The sequence below is a fragment of the Bos javanicus genome, chromosome 18 (genome assembly GCF_032452875.1).
Source record: "Bos javanicus breed banteng chromosome 18, ARS-OSU_banteng_1.0, whole genome shotgun sequence".
Taxonomy (NCBI): Eukaryota; Metazoa; Chordata; class Mammalia; order Artiodactyla; family Bovidae; genus Bos; species Bos javanicus.
This window is the reverse complement of record NC_083885.1, coordinates 55,237,824-55,256,672: the sequence shown is the minus strand read 5'-3', so window position 1 is coordinate 55,256,672 and position 18,849 is coordinate 55,237,824. Positions and strand designations below refer to the sequence as shown.

General features: G+C 53.8%; 2 protein-coding genes across 2 annotated transcripts; both read right to left on the bottom strand.

Annotated features, from left to right (window-relative positions):
* Positions 1-1,704: 1,704 nt before the first annotated feature.
* On the bottom strand, positions 1,705-11,897 carry KCNJ14 (potassium inwardly rectifying channel subfamily J member 14). Its single transcript, XM_061388904.1, has 2 exons — positions 5,612-11,897; positions 1,705-3,675 (listed from the first exon to the last, which is right to left on the bottom strand). The coding sequence occupies exons 1-2, from the start codon at positions 6,317-6,319 to the stop codon at positions 3,079-3,081; spliced, it is 1,305 nt and encodes a 434-aa protein (XP_061244888.1). The 5' UTR covers positions 6,320-11,897; the 3' UTR covers positions 1,705-3,078.
* Positions 11,898-11,991: 94 nt separating this feature from the next.
* Positions 11,992-18,300, bottom strand: GRWD1 (glutamate rich WD repeat containing 1). Its single transcript, XM_061388903.1, has 7 exons — positions 17,870-18,300; positions 17,550-17,667; positions 17,237-17,399; positions 14,903-15,116; positions 14,671-14,813; positions 14,306-14,503; positions 11,992-12,992 (listed from the first exon to the last, which is right to left on the bottom strand). The coding sequence occupies exons 1-7, from the start codon at positions 18,054-18,056 to the stop codon at positions 12,675-12,677; spliced, it is 1,341 nt and encodes a 446-aa protein (XP_061244887.1). The 5' UTR covers positions 18,057-18,300; the 3' UTR covers positions 11,992-12,674.
* Between the last annotated feature and the right edge of the window lie 549 nt (positions 18,301-18,849).

The window sequence follows — 18,849 nt, the reverse complement described above, 5'->3', positions numbered from 1 at the left end:
CGGAGGGAGAAACTGGGCACACTCCCATCACGGACAGGTCCCAAATTGGGTGTGAGGGTCGTGTCTGGGCCTCACTCATCGTCCCAGAGTTCGGCAGGCGGGGACAGATTCCAGGCCAGGACCTGGTTAAGCTGACAGATTAGGCACGGAGCCTCCTAATCCCCTCAATGACCTTTATGAGTGGCTCAGGCTCTGCCCTCCCTACCAGAAACGCGGGTTGTGCCAGCCCTGACCCCACTCGCTCCCCTTCCAAACAGAACCCTTTTCCTGTCCCTTCACCTCCAATTTAACACCCTTCTTCATGCTTGGGTTTCCATTGTCCCGCTGCCTACTCCAGCCACCCAGAGGTGGGGGAGCAGCCAGCTAATTAATCCCATCCGGTTATTATCTGGAGATTCTGCAGGATAAAGGGAGGTGGGGAAACAGGAAGAGGGGGAAGTGGGTTGATGCAGCACTGGGACAGGCTGATGGGCAATGACAGTGCCTGCCCTCAATCCTGGCACACAGGGGTGGGAACATGTCCTCCTTGGCACTGACTCCTTCTGCGACAGGCTTCCACCTGCTGGGCACTTAGGTAGATAGCAGCACGGGCAGAGGCCAGATTCAAGGACCCATATGTACCCCAGACAGGAGAAGGCAATGGCACCCCACTCCTGTACTCTTGCCTGGAAAATCCATGGACGGAGGAGCCTGGTGGGCCGCATGCAGTCCATGGGGTCGCTAAGAGTCGGACACGACTGAGCAACTTCACTTTCATTTTTCTCTTTCATGCATTGGAGAAGGAAATGGCAACCCACTCCAGTGTTCTTGCCTGGAGAATCCCAGGGACAGCGGAGCCTGATGGGCTGCCGTCTATGGGGTTGCACAGAGTCGGACACGACTGAAGCAACTTAGCAGCATGTACCCCAGAAGCATACTCCCAGACACACCACTGGGGTTCCCAATAATTTGATCTGGGGGACAAGCATCCCTAAAGACATACATTCCCCTGACATTCAGAGGTAACTCCTCCTTCCCCTGCCCCTCCAAGCTGGGCCAGAAAGGAGGTGATTCTGGCCCTTAGCCACAACCCATATTCTCCCTTGCCTGCCCTGTCATGCAGGCATCCAAGTTCAGACCTAGCTTCTGAGAGTATCTGCTATCCCTGTTGCCCCCAGAAGGCCAGGCATTCCAGCATCTGGTGGGGGTGGTGGACTGGGTATCTCCAAGACCCCCATTCTACCCTCAGTGAAGAATAATGCTAGTGGAAAGGCCCTTGGACAACTTCAAGTTCCAATGCCCTATTTTTACAGATGGGAAAACTGAGGTGAGGGCTTCCCTGTGGTGCTAGTGGTAAATAACCCACCTGCCAGTGCAGGAGATGTGAGAGAAGGGGGTTCAATCCCCGGGTCAGGAAGATCCCCTGGAGGAGGGCATGCAACCTACTCCAGTATTCTTGGCTGGAGAATCCCATGGACAGAGGAGAGTGGAGGGCTACAGTCCATAGGGTCACAAAGAGTCAGACAGTCCTTGCAGACTGAAGTGACTTGCACAGCACAGCACAAACTGAGGTGAGGAGAGAGGGGGTGATTTGCTCAAAGCCACACACTCAGTTGGGGCAGAGTTGGGATTCAGAGCAGAACTTTCTGGATCCTTATGAAGGACTCCATTCCACTTCCTCAAGCTCAGTTTCTAACCCTACTGTAGGAACCACAGGAAAAAAAAATAGATAGATATCTTTATTCATATTATATATATATATATAATACATATATATATGTATAACATCTTTAAGAAATAGAGACACATCACTAGATGGAAGATTCCAGAGCACTGTAGACTCAGCAGCCTTGGGCCTCTCCCTTCCCTTACCCAATATCCAGCCCTGTTACCCACAGGATCTCATCTGGGCCCTCACCTTCTAGGTCAGCCCAGCAATGCTGCTGGTCAAGTCCCAAGTCCACCTCCTCGAACAGCCACGTTCCAGGAGTTGATTAGAGCTTCCAGATTGACAACAGACAACTCTGGGTCCCTGGAGCCTTGACTCCTTTTGGCATCACAGAACCACAAAGAAGTCATCTATCCTCATCAATATTCTCCACTCCACTGGGCAAGCTGGAACCAGCAAATCTGACGTCATCACTGCCAATCCTTCCCTGACTGTGATCAGTCTAGAGTCACAGAATCTTGATTCCTTTGGATATTCTAGAATGGCACTTAAAAAAAGACACAAAGCTTGATGATCATGGAGAAGCCTTGCATCTCTGTTTGGTTTGATGTTCTACCACCAGTGGGTCTGGAGTTGTCGCCTATCAAGAACCCCCGGGCTGTCACTTTAGTCCTTGTAGACCTACAGGCTCTCCACTGTTTGTGCATTCTAGAGACATAACTCGTTAGTTTCTGGAATAGTCCAACTCTCAGGTCAAAGCTGCTCTAGAACCCCCAGTGCTGGCCTCTGTAGCCAATCTGGATTCACAGAATCTCAACTCTGGGGTTTTCTGGAGCCACAGTCTTTCCTTGACTTACAATCAACAGTCTTTGTCATTGGTCAATCAGTATAGTCTTAAACTCTTGGGAGCATCCCATAACTTCCCCTCCTTAGGTCACCTAGAAAAAGTGATTTGCTATGGAGTCAACTGAGTCGAGAAGCAACAGTCCCTTGAATCTAAAGTCAGTTCAGGCCAATGAATTCTGGATCTCTGTTGCTACTTGAGACAGCTGACTTCTTCCCCTGGAGGCAGTCTATACCTCATTTCATGATCCTGCTTAACAAACCAAACCAGCCATCTAGAGGAATCTAGAATTACCAGTCCTCGCCTCTTGAGGGGTCCAGAATTCTGGGTCCCTTATCTCTAGCGAGACTCAGGAATTGGAATGACAAGTGGGTCTCAGGAGGGAGCACAGAATTCAGAGGAATTAAGGTCCCTCCAGTATGTTCATGATGGGTCCGCTAGGCATGGCAGAACATCACCAGCTAATAATTTACTCAGCAGGCCTGTTGGTCTTAGGAAACACCTGCCTCCACCCCAGGAGAGGGCCCAAACTCTCCATCTTGCTACCTCTGGAAAAGGGGTGCAAATAAGGGGATGCCAGCTTGCGTCACGGGGGCAAGGTTAGCGCCAGGGTTGGTGTGAGAACTTGGGGGCTGGCAGCCTTGTCCTCTGCCTCTGCCGCATCCCCCTCCGTGGCCTCCTCTTCCTCATCTTCTTCCTGGCAGCAGCTCAGAGCAAGTTCGTTCTCATAGCAGAATGCTGCCAGAGAGCTGGGGAAGCCAGACTTGGGGCTCTGGGAGGCACGCTCTGCCCGTTCATCCAGCTCCTTGGCGCTACAGACAGGCGTCCCTGGGACCTCATAAGTGCGATGGAAGTGGCGATAGTCGACCTCGTACTGAGAGCCACGCTGGAAGAGGACTGGCTCGAAACGATGGCCCCAGAGCAGCTCACCAGGGAGGTAGGAAGAGCGACACTGTGTGGTCATAGCTGTGGCCTCGACCATGCCCTCGAGAATGACCACCAGCTCAAAGTCAGCCCGGGCCAGCTCAGCCCGTCCTAGTTCGTAGAGAGGACTGGCGGAGTCAATCTCATGCACGATGGTGATGGGAGACACAAGGAAGATGCGATCAGTGCCACCATCAAAGCCCACGTCCACATCCTGGTGGTCCAGAGGTATGTACTCACCCTCCGGGGTCACTCGAGGCTGCAGCAAAAGGCGGGTGGCCAAAGACAGCAGGGAGCAGAGAGATGAATGCAGATAGAGATAGCGAGAGGAGGGGATAGACGTGCAGAAGAAGAGGAGGGCAGAGACCAGTAGGGGTAGGGGTACAGAGAGAACACAGACCCAGAGAGAGAGGGATGGTGATGCAGAAGGAGGAGGACACAGACCCAGAGAGAGGGAGATGGTGGTCCAGGAAGGTGAGGACAGAAGCCCAGAGGAAGGGGGGCGGGGGGTAGACAGACACTCAGAGAGGGTTTGGGGAAGGAAATCGGAGAAAGCCAGGGGAGAGAAAAAGATAGTGACAGAGTGACATTGGCACAGAGCCACAGAAATCAGCAAGACAGAAACAGTTAAAGAGACAACAGATGATAAGAATCACATCCGAAAGCAATTGGAGAAGGAGGAGAGGGATAGAAAAATGGCTTTCATTATATGGCCAGAGAAAGATAAACCAGGATGACAATCTAAGTCCAACAGAAGCTATGCTTATGTTCTGCCTGTTTTACCGTTGCCTCAGTCTAGTCCCTGGGATATTCTCTCGCCCACTCCTCAACCCAACTACCTCCATCCCCTTGTGTGTCTGTATATTTCTGTGGGGTGGAAGCCTAACCCCACGCCAGGTATCGGCAGTTTCACCACACCTACCCATTGGTTCCATACCCACCTACCAAGTCCTGTCAATGCCCCCACAGACTTCTGGGAGAGACAGTGTCCCTCCTGGTCATGAATCTCTGGATTTCAGTCAAGCAGGAGAGAGAAGTGGAGAATGGGGCTCCATTCTCTTGCCAATATCTACGTGAATCCTTAGAGGCTGCTGGGAGTTGTAGTTCCCACCACAACCCTGTCCTCTTCTCATCCAAGTCCAGCCCCAGCCCTGCGTTCAACTTAAGGGTTGAACTTTACTGGGGCAGGAGCTGCTACTACCCCAGAATTTGTTTGGGCAGTTTGACTACAATTCTAGAAACACTAAGGCTCTTTTATTAGGGTGCCAGAGGGAGCCATTGCCCCAGGGGCCAATGGGAATTGTAGTTTTGTTTTTGTTTTTTGCTGAGAAATGGCAACCCACTCCAGTGTTCTTGCCTGGAGAATCCCAGGGACGGGGGAGCCTGGTGGGCTGCCGTCTCTGGGGTCACACGGAGTCGGACACGACTGAAGCGACTTAGCAGCAGAGACGCTAACATTAGAGTTTCCCAACCCCCTGCCCTGTACTTCTCTGAGCAGGAGGCTGGTGGGAAAGTCTGGGCCCCTGAGGTGGAAAATGAAGGCTCCCACAAATGCTGCAGGACCACATACCCAGAGGCCACAGAGAATTGTCTTCCCTGGCTCTGCAGGTGTGAGTAGCACCCCATCCTCAGGCCTGCATCTCCCACAAGCCCGTAGGAGCCTGACCTCCGTCACAGTCCCCTCTCTTTACAACACTGGCTGGGGATCGTAAACCTGAGCCGTGGTTTACATCACCAGCAAAACGACAACTCCTCTTCAGACCAACCTGTGTGGGCGCTTTCTCTGCCCCCAGAGCCTTTTGGGAATTGTCGTTTAGAGTCTTTACCGATCAGAAGTGGCCCTCGCAGGCCTGCATTTCCCACAATTCCACGGGGGCAGGGCAAGTCCCAGGGGACTCTTTAAGTCTCAAAATCTGGTCTCAGGTCTAGGCTTCCAGGAAGAAATGATCAGAGACCTTTCTCTTGGGTTTACACTTCCCACAGAGCTTTGGGAACCATCCTCAGCCCTCAAGGAGAGGCAGAAGGTGTCCTGCCCGAGAGACTGCTGGGAATTGTAGTCCAAGTCCCTTCCAGGCTCCACGCACACTTGCTCCGTAGACCTACAACTCCCACCATTCCCCGCGGCTCCCACTCCCAGACCTCGCGGAGGGGCACGCCCACCAGGGGGCGTGGCCTGCCTCGGGGCCGACTCGCACCTGCAGTAGCTGGGCCCGTACGTGGGCCTCAACGAGATGACTGCGGCGCAGATTGCCGACGCGCCACATGAGGCAGAGGCGGCGGTCGCGCAGCGCCACGACGGCGTTCTCGCTGAAGACCAGCGTCTCGTTGCGCTTCTTGGGCTTGGCCATCTTGGCCATGACGGCGCCCACGACGAAGGCGTCTAGCACGCAGCCGGCGATGCACTGGAGCACCACGGCGGCCACGGCGGCCGGGCACTCCTCGGTGACGCTGCGCACGCCGTAGCCGATGGACGTCTGCGTCTCCAGCGCGAAAAGGAAGGCGGCCAGGAAGCTGGCCACCTGCGAGAAGCAGGGTGCGGGCGGCGGCGGGGCAGTCAGGTCGCCGTGCAGGGAGGCGATGAGCCAGAAGGCCAGGCCGAAGAGCAGCCAGGAAGCGAGGAAGGAGCAGGAGAAGAGCAGGCACATCCAGCGCCAGCGCACGTCCACGCACGTGGTGAACAGGTCGCTCAGGTAGCGCGCGCCCTGGCCGCCCAGGTTCACGAAGCGCACGTTGCAGTGCCCGTCCTTCTTGACGAAGCGCCCGCGGCGCCGCCCCACCGGCGACTGCGCTGGCGCCCACCCGTTGTGGCACAGCCCCGGCCCCGCTTCCTCCTCATCGCCCGCCCTGTCGTCTCCAGACTCCAGGGCGCCGCTGAGGCGGCGCAGGGCCCTGGCCAGGCCCATTGGGCGGGGACACCCCCTCCACTTGGCCTAGCAGGGGGCGGGCGCCCCGAACCTGCGGGGACAAGAAACGGGCAGCCACGTCAAGAGTGCCAGGAATGGGGGCGGGGTGGGGCTCACTGGCCAGGGATACTTCCTGGGCCTTAGTGGCCTCATCTGGCAAATGGGCGGAAGATCAGAACAGAATCGACAACACTGATGGTAATACTATAGGAAACATTTGTGTAGCAACAACAACAACAACACAACTATAGTGGTGGCAGTACTGTGTTACAACAAGCACTTCAGTTATTAGAGCCAGTGTTGTGAGCACTTCACATGAATTTAGATATTTGAACCTCCAGCAGCATAAACATCATCGCCGTTTTACAGACGAGGAAACAGGTACAGAACATTTAACTTGCCCAAGGTCATGGCTGAATAAGCTGGGGTTTGAGTGCTAGCAGCCCAGATCCAGAGTCCAGACTCATAAAATAAAAGACTAAGCAGTCACAAAGAAAACAGACTTAGAGTCACCAAAAGGGAAAGGAGTGGAGATGGGGTGAGGGTTGGGGAGTGGATAAAATTGGAGTTTGGGATTAACAAATACATACTACTATATATAAAAGAGATAAACAACAAGGACCTACTGTATAGCACAGGGAACTATATTCAGTATCTTGTAATAACCTATAATGGAAAAGAATCAGAAAAAGTATACATATATAACTGAACCACTTTGCTGTATACCTGAAACTAACACAATATTGTGAGTCAACTGTAATGCAATAAAAATTTTAAAAAAGACTGAATGGTAACTGCTGATCTGTATGGAGTCAGCTTGGAGAGATGAGCCGGGGCTCTAAGGTCACCTATAGGTCAGGAGGCACAAACGACAAAAGGAAAAAAAGACGACAGACAACTTGAACTTCATCAGAATGAAAAACTCTTGTGCTTCCAAGGACCCTAAGATGAAAGTGAAAAGACCGTCTGCTAATGGGAAAAAAAATTTGCAAATCATATCTAAAAAATTTGTATCCACAACATATAAAGAGGCCTTATAACTCAATAAGAAAAAGACAACCCAATTTTAAAATGGGCAAAGGATCTGAGTAGACATTTCTCCAAAAAGATATAGTTGACCCTTGAACAATATGGGTTTGAACTGCATGGTTCCACTTATACGCAGATTTTTAAAAATAAATCGTAGAGTCGTACTACATGTTCCGTGGTCGGTTGAATCCTTGGATTCAGAACCATGGATATAGAGGATCAACTCTAGTTTATACTCAGGGATTTTCCTGGTGGTCCAGTTGAAAATCTGCATTGCAGTGCAGGTGACCCGCTTCCATCCCTGGTCAGGGAACTAAGATCTCCCATGATGCAGAGCAACAAGCACAAGCACCACAACTAGGGAGGCCTTGCGCCACGAGGAGAGATCTTGGATGACACAACTGAGACCCGATGCAGCAAATAAAAGAAATAAATAATAACGTTATACTTGGAATTTTGACTGTGGAGAGAGTTGGCACCCCCAACCCCCATGTTGTTCAAGGGTCAACTGTACAAATAGTCAATAAACATAGGAAAAGATAATTGACATCATTATGCCATCCGGGAAATGCAAATCAAAACCAAAATGAGTTACCACTTCATACTCACTTAGGATGGCTATAAGAACAAGAAAAAACAAAACAAAAGTGTTACCAAGGATGTGGAGAAACTGGCACCTTCCTATTGTTACTGGTGGAATGTAAAATTGCACAGCTGGTGTGGAAAATGGTCTGGCAGTTCCTTAAATGGAGAGTTACAATTCCACACACAAGTATCTACCCAAGGGCATTAAAAACAAGTGTCCACACACTGTACACAGATATTCACAGCCGCATTATTCACAACAGCCAAAAGATGGAAGCAGCCCAAATATCCATCAATTGATGAGTGAATGAATAAAATGTGGTCTGTCCACACAATAGACTACTACCCAGTAACTAAAAGACAAAAAAGTGATAGATGTTACAATGTGGATGAACCCTGAAAACACCATGTGAAGTGAAAGAAGCTAGTCACTAAAGACCATATATTGTATGCTACTATTGCTAAGTCGCTTCAGTCGTGTCCGACTCTGTGAGACCCCATAGACGGCAGCCCACCAGGCTCCACCGTCCCTGGGATTCTCCAGGCAAGAACACTGGAGTGGGTTGCCATTTCCTTCTCCAGTGCATGAAAGTGAAAAATGAAAGTGAAGTCGCTCAGTTGTGTCTGACTCTCAGCGACCCCTATTTCCACTTAAATGAAATACCCAGCACGGGCAAATCTGTTAAGCTGAGAAATTAGACTAGTGGTGTACGGGACTGGAGAGATGGGGCAATTGGGAAGCAATAGCCAGAGGAATGGGATTTCTTATTGGGGTGATGACAGTGTTCTAAAATAGATAGCAATGATGGGTACACACCACGCAGCACGCTGCAGTCCATGGGGTCTCAAAGAGTTGGACACGACTTGGCAACTGAATAACATGGTCGCACAACTCTGAATATACTAAAAACCACCGAATCGTACACTTTAATGTGTGAATTGTATGGTATGTGGATTACACTTCAATGAAACTGTTATGAAAAACAAGCACAATAAAACCCAGGCTCAGCCCTGACTTTCAGATCATGGGGAAACCTTTCTAAACCTGTTTCCTCAGCTGTAAAATGGGGATGTTGGATTTTATCAAGGTCAGGATCAAGTGATATAGACCCAGGTTCCCATCCTGGCTCAGTTGCTGACCCAGTATGTGCCCTGGGACCACCTGCTTCAATTTTGGGAGCCTGAGGTTGCTCATCTGTGGAATGGGGATTAAAAAAAAAAAAAAAATCCTTAAAAAGGAATCCAGAAGAAAGAACTTGGGCTTTTGAATCAGGCAGTTCTAGGCTGAATCCCAGCTCAGGCACTTACAAGCTATATGAATGGTGGCAAGTCACATTTCTTCCTGAGCTTCAGTTCCCTTATCTGAGAAATGTGAGGGAATCTTAGCTGAACCAGGGGGACGCAGAGGAGGGAAGGGGCCCGCCTGGACCTGTAGACCGCATTGCCCTCCAGCAGCTGCACCACATTTGGCCCTGTGGTGTTGGGACTTCAGGGACCTGTCTGGGCTAGGGGTTAAACGTTTTGCATCCCAGTTCCATCAACACCTACCAAGCACCTAGGTACAATGAACTCCCTGTGCCAGGCTCTAGGGTGCTTATGGGCCTCCGACAAGGATCTCTACTTGTCTTTGCCTGGTTGCTGGGGGCACTTTCTCCATGAAGAATGAGTTGTTAGTTGCTGTCAAGTTCAACACTGACATGTACCTACTCCCCTGCCCCGCTGCTCTGCACTGCTGTCTGTGACCACCCAGTCTCCACCCCCAACATGGGCATTTCTTAGGCCCACTCTACACAGGCAAAGCTGAGGCTCCAGTCAGCAGACCTGGTTGTGTGCACAGCCCACGATGTGCCCCAACTCTTTTTACACCCTCAACTTTCTGGGCATTAGAGACTGTTCTTCCAAGCAGCGGCAACTGAGGCTGTCGAAGGGGGCAGGTCTGAGGTTAGAATACAGGCAAATGTTACCATTTGCAGCCCCCTCTTGCTCAGAGTCCTCACTACCCACTAGTCCCCTTTCAGAGGCCACCTGATGACATGATGCAGGAGAGGGGTGATGGGTGGGGGCCTCCTCACACCCACACCGATGGGTGTTGGGATTCTGCTTCTGATGGGAAAGCAAACGGAGGCACTGAGGTTCGTCTCCTGTCCCAGCTCTCTCAGTCAAGAAACGGCAGACCCTGGACTCTCATCCAGCCTTCCTGGTGCCCAAGCCTGAGCGCCAGACTGGACCACAGACCACCTCATCACTCGCCCTTGTTTCCTGAGCACCTTGGTCCCCAGCTTTGCCAAGCTCCCAGAATTCTGCAGCCCACCCTCTGGGCTCACCTTGGCTGCTCAGGATGCTGGGAGGTCAAGATCATCACCCCGCTTCACAGGTTGGGGAGCGGACTCAGAGATCCGGCCAGAGCCATGAAGTGCTGGGGGTGGGCTGCCGGTTTGAGTCCTGAGCCTTTCCAACCCAGGATCTCGTTTCCCTAAATCCTCCCGTTGTTACCCTCAGCCCTGAGAGACAGATGTGATCTTGTCCATTTCAAGAGGCAGGCTGGGGGTGGGGGTGGGGACGCCTTTCACCTCTGCGGGGTCCCGTCAGCGTCCAGCATGGCCCTGAGAGCTGGGATGGGGTTCTGCCTTGGGGCCCACGCACCTCCCATCACGGACAGCAGGATCCGAGGGAAGCGGATCCAGAGCCTCAAGCCCTCCCCCCGCCTCTTCCTGACCTGGGAGAGCAGCTTAATGTTTCCATATAAAGGCGACATGGGGCTTAAGGTGCGTCAACTTCGTTTCAAAGTCACTGTCTAATCTGGGGCTGAGAAGCCCTGCCCAGGGGCTGCCCCCCTGCCCCCCGCCATAGAAGCATTTTCACATGCTCCGTGAGACCCTGGCTGTTCCCCCCACGACCCTCCCCCTACTCCCCAGTGGGGCCTGAGCAACAGCAGGTTGGAGGGCAGAAACTGCCAGGAGGGGGTGTAGCGTGGAGACTGCAGACAGACCAGAGTACAGAGGGTAAGAGATGCGCAGGGAGAGGCTGTCCCGAGGAAAGGACAGAGGACCTCCCCACCGCCACAGGCACCCAAGAGGACACAATGGAAGGCAGAAAAGAGGCAGGCGGAACTAGGAGCAACCGGGCAAAGACAAGCAGAGATCCCATCTTAGGAAACGGAGAGACAGACCAGATGGGAGATGAAGATGGGACAAGAAGAGACGCAGGATGAGGGTTGGGGGGAGGCAGTGAAAATAAGGCCGAAAATGGAGATGGGCTGAGCTGGGGGCCCCAGATCTGGGGGATGAGGACCCGGGAGGATAGGGTAGGGGCGCTGGGGCAGACGTCTGAGCGAGGAAGATGGTGCGGGGAGGCGGGGGCCAGCTCTCAAAGCCAGGACCCCTGCCCAGGGTGTCTGCGTGGAGGCACATACCTGGTGGGGCAGCCCACCCCCATGCCCTCTGCTGGGGGCTCCTCTGCTCGGGCCAAGGAAAGGCCTCTGTGGGTGCTGCGGTGCTGCGGCCCGTCCCGGGCCCCCGACCTCTGTGCTCACGGGCGGATCAGAGGAGTCCTAGCCCGAGAGGGGGGGCAGGGGGTGGGGCCAGCTCAGAGCCGCAGAGGGGGAGCCAGGGAGGATGGCCAGGCAGGACGGCTGGGCTGCGGCCCAAGCAGGCTGGAGAGGAGACAGCGGTGGCAGAGGAGAGACACGGGGGGAGGGGGCGCAGAGACACAGCCTGGGGGCCAGGAGATGCAGAAAGATGGGGACACAGTCAAGGGAACAAAGAAATGGGGAGAAAGTGATGACGAGGGCAGGGGTGGAAGGATGAGAGACAGGGGCTCCCTGGTTCCCCCTGAGATGAAGTCTCAGCACGCGGGGGTACACATGAGATGACTCTTCCCCACCAAGAGACCTGGGGTGCATTCCAGATGGAATAAAATTTAGGAGAGGCAGAACCAGAGAGCGCCAATGGGCTGAGGGCTGGACCCAGCGGTCCAAGGACAGCCAGGTGCCAAACCCTCCCTCCTCCTCGTTTCCTCATGAGACTGCCGCCAGAAGGACCAGCTTCCACAATTCGGGCTCCATTCTGGTTCTTTATTGCCCCTCAAGAGCTCCTGAATTCCCCCCTGCACAATGCCTGTCTCTGGGAGGAGGGGAGAAGGCTCCACCCAGTCAAACCCAGCTGGCAGAAAGACAAGGGCCACACCAAATTCTGCTGGAGGAACCCACACCTCAAATTTGGTCCAGCCACTCTAAGGCACTTGAGTTCCCTGAGGGAGACCAGTGGCAGAGAGATCAAAGAGTCAAGCCTAGGGCCTGCAGCTGACAAAATACCCACAGCAACACAGGCCACACCAGGCCCATCTGGGAAATGGGCTCATGGACTCTTCTGACAGGTGGGGCTCACTGGGTTGACCCAAGTCTTTGGGTCGGAGGGTTCACTGGAGGCAACTGCAGTGGTTTTACAGGGCCATGGGTCAACCCAAGTGCTTCGGCTGGAGGAATCAAGGGGAGCAAACCGAGTCTTATTTTTAGAGCCATGAGTCAAACCGCCTCTCTTAGCAAGAGGGGCACTGGACCAAACCAAGTCCTTGCAAAGAACAGTAAGTCAAACAGAATCCATCATGGTGGCCAAAGGCCAAACCAAGTCCTTTTGGAGAGGCGCTGGCCAGCAGATCTGAATGAGTCCCTTCCAGGGAAACGATGAACTTCAACTTCAGTTCCAAGTAAGTGGAGGACCAGACAGACTCGGCCAGACCAAGCTCAGACGCTGATGGTGCGGAAGACAGTGAAGCCCGACAGGGCGGTGCTGACCAGCACCCCGGGGCACTGCGGGTGCCAGTGCAGCTCCTTCAGGTCTGTTTCGCCCTGGTGCACGAACAGCAGCTGCTGGGGGAGGTCCGCCAGCCCCGGGTCCGTCTCTGCGTCACCCGCCTCAGGGTCCCGCTCCACGGCCAGGTCCCACTGTGTAATCTGGTTGTCCGCACCCGAGGCTGCAAAGACCCCACTGTCCTGGGGGTGCCACTCGACGGAGGTCACGGGGGCCACGTGCTGCTTGAAGGTGGCCACTGGGGAGCCAGACTATGGGAAGATGGGAGTCAGGGTGTCTGAGTCCCTCAGCCTGACTCCAGGGGTGACCCAGGCAGAGCCCCCTACCCCTCTCCAGCCTTAGGGTTCAGCCAGACCTTCACCCCTCCAGCCTCCAAAGACCCAGGGTCTCTGAAAGGGATGGAGGGCAGAGTACAGCTGATAATAAAGGGGTAGTGCCCCAGGGACTGGGAGTTGTGGCTTCACCTGCAAAGAAGCCCCTCCCAGCTCCAGGTCACAACTCCCCAACCCCTGCTCCTACCTGGGCCTGCTTCCGCCTCCTTCCCTGTAAAAGGAAGGTGTGGGGGACTCCCTGGTGGTTAAGACTCTGCGCTTCCAATACAAGGGGAGCCAGTTCAAACCCTGTTTGGCTGGAGAACTAAGATCCCACATGACATGCAGCCAAAATAAATAAATAAAATTGGGTCTTTGAAACAAATTTTTAAAAGTAAATTAAAAAAAATTAAAATGTTCCCCCACCTCCCCCGCCCAGAAGGCTGGGTTTTCTAAGTGCTCTCCCCAGTGATTCTAGAAATCCTTAATGGGGGCATAGGCACGACTCCCAGGCTCGAGAGAGAGCAGATGCAAAGAAAAGCACTTTTACTAAAAGCACAGCTGCTGGGGGGGATCGGCATGTCTCTAACTTGGAGGGGTGGTTCCAACGTTTCAACGTGGCCCTGCGATCCACCTGTCCATGCACCTGCCTGGGAGGGGGAAGGGGGCTGGAATCCACGTCAAGAAGCTTCCCCAGGGCTGATTCTGTAGAACTCGTTACACTGGAGGGGGAGTAAAAAGACGATCCTGGGAAGGCCCGAGGTGTATGGAGTCATGGCTTTGTCCAGGGGAAGGCCCGGAGCTCCTCTCAGCTCCGCAGAGTCACCACAAAGCTGGCGATTACATCCTATCTCTTTCCATCCCTCTGGGCCTCCACGCCTGCTCCCAGCATGACTAAGCTGAGCTCTGTTCTCAGCTGACCCTATGAAATCCACCTACAATCCCTGAGCCCTTGAGCCTAGGCAGCATGGCCGGTGCACGGCTCCCCTCGGGCAGATGGGAGTTGTAGTCTCTGCTCGGCCCAGCCCTGTTCCTCCAGTCAGCTCTCCAGATGGTAGAGGGAACAACCCCACAGCAGCCCCAAGCCTTCCTGACCCTGTTTCCTCATCAGTATCCCAGTTCTGATGGGATCCCAGTTCTGATGGCAGGGCCTTGCCAGCTCTGGCGTATAAGCCATCTCAGAAGGGAAAACCCACAAATCCTAGTGGCCGCTGGGAGCTCTTCCCGCCCCAGGGGTCCGGCTGGGACGGTACCTTGAACTGCCGCAGGTCCCAGACCTTGAGGGCTCCATCGTCCCCGCCGCTGAGCAGGAAGGGCTCCCGGTGGCTCCAGTTGATGACGTTGACGTCCCCGTCGTGGGCGGTGGCGGTGGTGAGCATGCAGGCCTTGCTGGGGGCTGCCCGGATGTCCCAGATGCGGATGGAGGCGTCAGCTGAGCAGGAGGCAAACACCTGGACGGGGCAGAGTCGGAGGGACCCCAGTGGACCCCCGCTCTACCCTGGAGACCGAGGACCAGTGGTGGGTCGGCCCCTCCCACCCCACGCCATCACTTGGACCTGCCCCCGGCCCCCTCCTTCCCCCCAAGACCCTGGAGTCCAGACCCCCAGCCCTTCCTTACTGTGTCCTCGGTTGGGGACCACTGCAGGTCCTCCACGGAGCGTGTGTGGCCCACGAATGGCCGCTGGTCCACGTGCCAGGAGCCCCCGTCCGTTGGTGTCCAGAGGTGGATGTTCTTCTGACAGTCACCGGTCAGCAGGCGCCCTGGGAAAGGCAGTTGGGACTCTTGACCTCGTCACACTCAGCCAGCTGTGGCTCACCAGATCCCATTCCCACCCACCCCCAGGACTCACCGGGCACGCGAGGGGACCAGTCGAGGGCAAAGCCCTCGCCCATGTGGCCAGAGAAGGCGAAGATGGGCTTCACACGGGTCTGCTCATCCCGGAGGAAGGTGGCCAGGGCTTGGGGGTCATCCACCACTTGCAGGAGTCGCCGCAGCGCAAACACTTCCACCTGGCCCTTCTCTGACCACACCCCAGCCACCGGCTCCTCACCCAGCCACGACACCTGCAGGGTAGGGAGGAGGGGAGGGGAGGGGAGGTGAGCGGGACAGGAGGCACAGCGTGACGGACGACAGCCCTTTCATCCCTGAGAACCAGAGCTGCCTCCCACCCAGGCCTGGGACTTCAACTCCCAGAAACCTTTGCGAGAATAGGCTTACAACTTGAAGACCAACTTGGTCTCCAGGACAACTGCCCCCACTGTGGTACAGATGATGGCGGAGGGATGACAGAACTCCTGAACTCCCAAGAATTGAGCCCCCGGAAATCTGTTCAGACTCCTGGTCTCTGGAACTGTTTAAGTCTAGGCAGGTCCCAGGCCCCAGTCTCTGGATCTCTCTGCCTGTGTACCTTTGCTCACTAGGAGATCCTGTTCAGCCTCAAGGTTTCCAGTAGCCCCTAGCCCTGACCTCTCTCAACTCCAGGCTCACATCAAACTGACTGTTTATAGACGCCCCAAGGCCAAAGCCAAGTTCCTAATTGCCCACTGCCACCTACCCCTCCCTGGAGGTCGCCACCTTGGGCTCACTACTTGCCTCTCCTTCCTCACACTATGCCTCGCTTCCACCCAAAACGCCACCACTTCCAACCCTTTCTCGGTAGCTCTGCTGTCATCACTCAGGCTACTACTGAAGTCACCTTTCCCTGCATTCCTGTCCTGGCCCCTCACAGGACCCTGTCCTTCTGCCCTGGCCTCCCTGCAGTCTATTCTCAATACAGCACACAGAGGGATCCCTTTAAAACACAAGTCAGATCCCATCCACTCTTTGCTCTAAACCCTCCAGTGACTCCCAGTTTCTCCCCACATAAAAGCCAAGTCCTTACAATGGCCCACAAAGCCCTAAACAATCTGTCTCCTCCGTGCCCACCCACCAAACCCTGTCACTCTCCCCCTCATCCATTCAGCACTGTTCTCCCCAACTTCCCTCAAAACTCCTCAATCAGTTTGCCCCAGGGCCTTTGCACTCCTTAGTCCCTTGCTGGGAAACCTCTTCTCACAGATATCCTTGCTTCACTCCCTCACTTTCTGTGGCTCTCTGTTCAAAGGGCACCTTATCAGTGAATGCTCCCTTGACCACACTGTTTAAACTAGCAACCCCAGGGGCTTCTGGAATCTGCCTTTGCAGTGCAAGGGACACTGTTCCGATCCCTGGTCTGGGAAGATCCCACATGCCTCAGGGCAACTAAGCCCGTGCTCCACAGCTCCTAAGCCAGTGCTGTAGAGCCTGACAGCGTCAGCTGCTGACCCCACTCGATGTAACTACTGAAGCCCTTGCACCACCGAGCCTGTGCTCCGCAACAGGAGACACCACTGCCAATGAGAAGCCCGAGCATTGAAATGAAGAGTAGTCTCTGCTTGCTGCAACTAGAGAAAGCCAGAGTGCAGCAACAAAGACCCATTACAGCTAAAAAACTAACTAAATAAATAAAATAGCAAGCCCGTTCCAGAAGACCCTAACTCCCTTACCTTGCTTTATTTTTCTCTACAACACTTAGAACCTTTGGACATTACACATATGCTTAGTTTCTTATCCCCTGTCCCCCTGGCATGTAAGTTTCATGGAGCCAGAGACCTTTTGCTCCCTGTTAACTCCCCAGGTCTAAAGCAGTATATGAAACATAGTAATACCTCAACGGAAACACTTCTCAAAAACTATGGGCTAAGCACTGCTCCAAGCACTATTGCATAGAGCATCTAGTTCAATTCTCACATCGACCTGATTAGAAGGAGCTATAACTCCGAATCACGAAAGTGACCCCACAGCCCAGGACACTCCCTGAGCAATAACAGAAAACACATAGATCTCATGTTACTGCCAAGTGCTGTTTCTAGACCCCAGAAATCACCATATTTCAGTTATTGAAATAAGGGTACTGGCTATTCCATTTATCTTCACATCAGCCCCACCAAGTAAGTTTGGTAACTCTCACCATTCTACAGAAGAGGAAGGAACCTTTTTAAAAAACATCCCCATGGCATCTAGAACATAGTGACAACAATCACAATTAACACATAAGTAATTTAAAAAACTATGTGCCAAGTGCTCTTCTTAAAGCTGAAGGGCATGGACGTGGGGGGTGGTGTGCTCCAGAGTACACAGGGCAGGCTCCTGGGGCTGCATTTACCCGAACTCTGTTGATGCCTCCATAGTGGGGCACCATAGCCAGCTCCAGCTGAGGCTTCCGCTCTTCTTCATCCTCTTCGTCATCCTCCTCCTCCTCGTCGTCGCTGCCCTCGGGTGGTGGGGGCTTTGTCCCATGCAGATTGTGCATCCGAAGCATCATCAATCTGGGGAAGGTGTGGGAGGAATTTGGCACCGGATGGCGGGATCCTTAGGAAGGAGGGAGGGAGGAGGCTGGAAACCCCGACTTCTAGGTCCTGAGGAAGAGGAAGCTGGAGGCTCAGACACCCCTAGCGCTGTAAAGCCTCAGTTCTTACCTGTTGCTTTGGGCGCTCTCGGCCTGCGTCCCAGCACACAGGTAAAGAGTAAGAGGAAGCTCAGTCCGGTTGTCTCCCAGGTGATCCCGGACTATGTCGAAGCTGAGACAGGGGGCGCCTGGGAATGGAAGGAGGGATGGGAAAATTAGGATTGGACAGCGGGTTCTCGGCCCTCTTGAGTGTGATGCCAATTCTCTTAAATCCTAATTTCTCTTTCAAACAGCCTCTTAAGTTAAAGATTCAGGATCAGCTCCCCTGCGGACCCAAGATTCCAGTCTCTTCCTTCGTGAGGACCCAAGATGCCGGGTGCCCAGCCCTACCAGTCTGTGCTCTGTGGTACAGCACGTAGGCCTCCTCGTCCATGACCAGCTCCTCTCCTTCGCGCAGCGGCGGTCCCCGGCCAGGTAGGTAGACCTGAGCCTGGCCCTTGGACCCTGTTTCTTGGGATTCGGTCTCCATAGACTCCCCAGGTTCACACGTGCGCCGACGACCCTTGCGCGCCGCCATCTTCGGAGCCTCTCGCCGCTGGCGCAAGGTAATAGCGTCACTTCTGGGTTGCGTTTTCCCTTCCTAGGAGGATCCGCCCTACTGCGCGGTTACCTTGGAAACCTCCTGGTTCACCAATTAGGGCGATGGGGAGAGGGCGAAGAACTAAGAAAACAGCATCCTGGCTTGGCTACCGAGGCCTGTAGATCCGAGGCAACTGTACCCTTCCCGTGACTTTGGGGCGCTCTTCCGCAGAGCGGCGGCAAGGCCTCCTGGGAGTTGTAGTTCTGCAGGAGGCCTGTTTGCCCCATCAACTATACAGGCACTCCAGACCCGGATTCCATCTTCCACCTTTGACTCCCAATGCTTTCTTACTTAATTAATTATTCGTGTATGCACATAAGAGCTTTTACTGGCAAGGAGACTAGGTTTCTGCTCCCTGAGGATCTATAAAGCCGATTTCTTTTCCCCTCCTTGTTATGAAGGCTTTAATTTACTTCAAAATGCTTAAGTGTAGGCAGGATGATATGTATAAATTAGTTCGTTGGATCTACCCTCTAGGGGTAGTCAGTTGCCTAACCAGGCGTTCACGGTGAAGCCCTGGTCAGCAAGCACTTAATCAGAAAGTCCACTCTCTAGAGGCAGCTACTACAAGTGCTTCCGCTCTTTTTATTGCCCATCAACACCAGAGATTTGGCTAATTGACGTAATGAAATGTTAGAAATAGATTCTCATTGGTGAGATTAACAGAATTCAAGATATGTGAATGGGCTAGGATATAATAGACACTCACCTCCCTTGCATGTACATGATA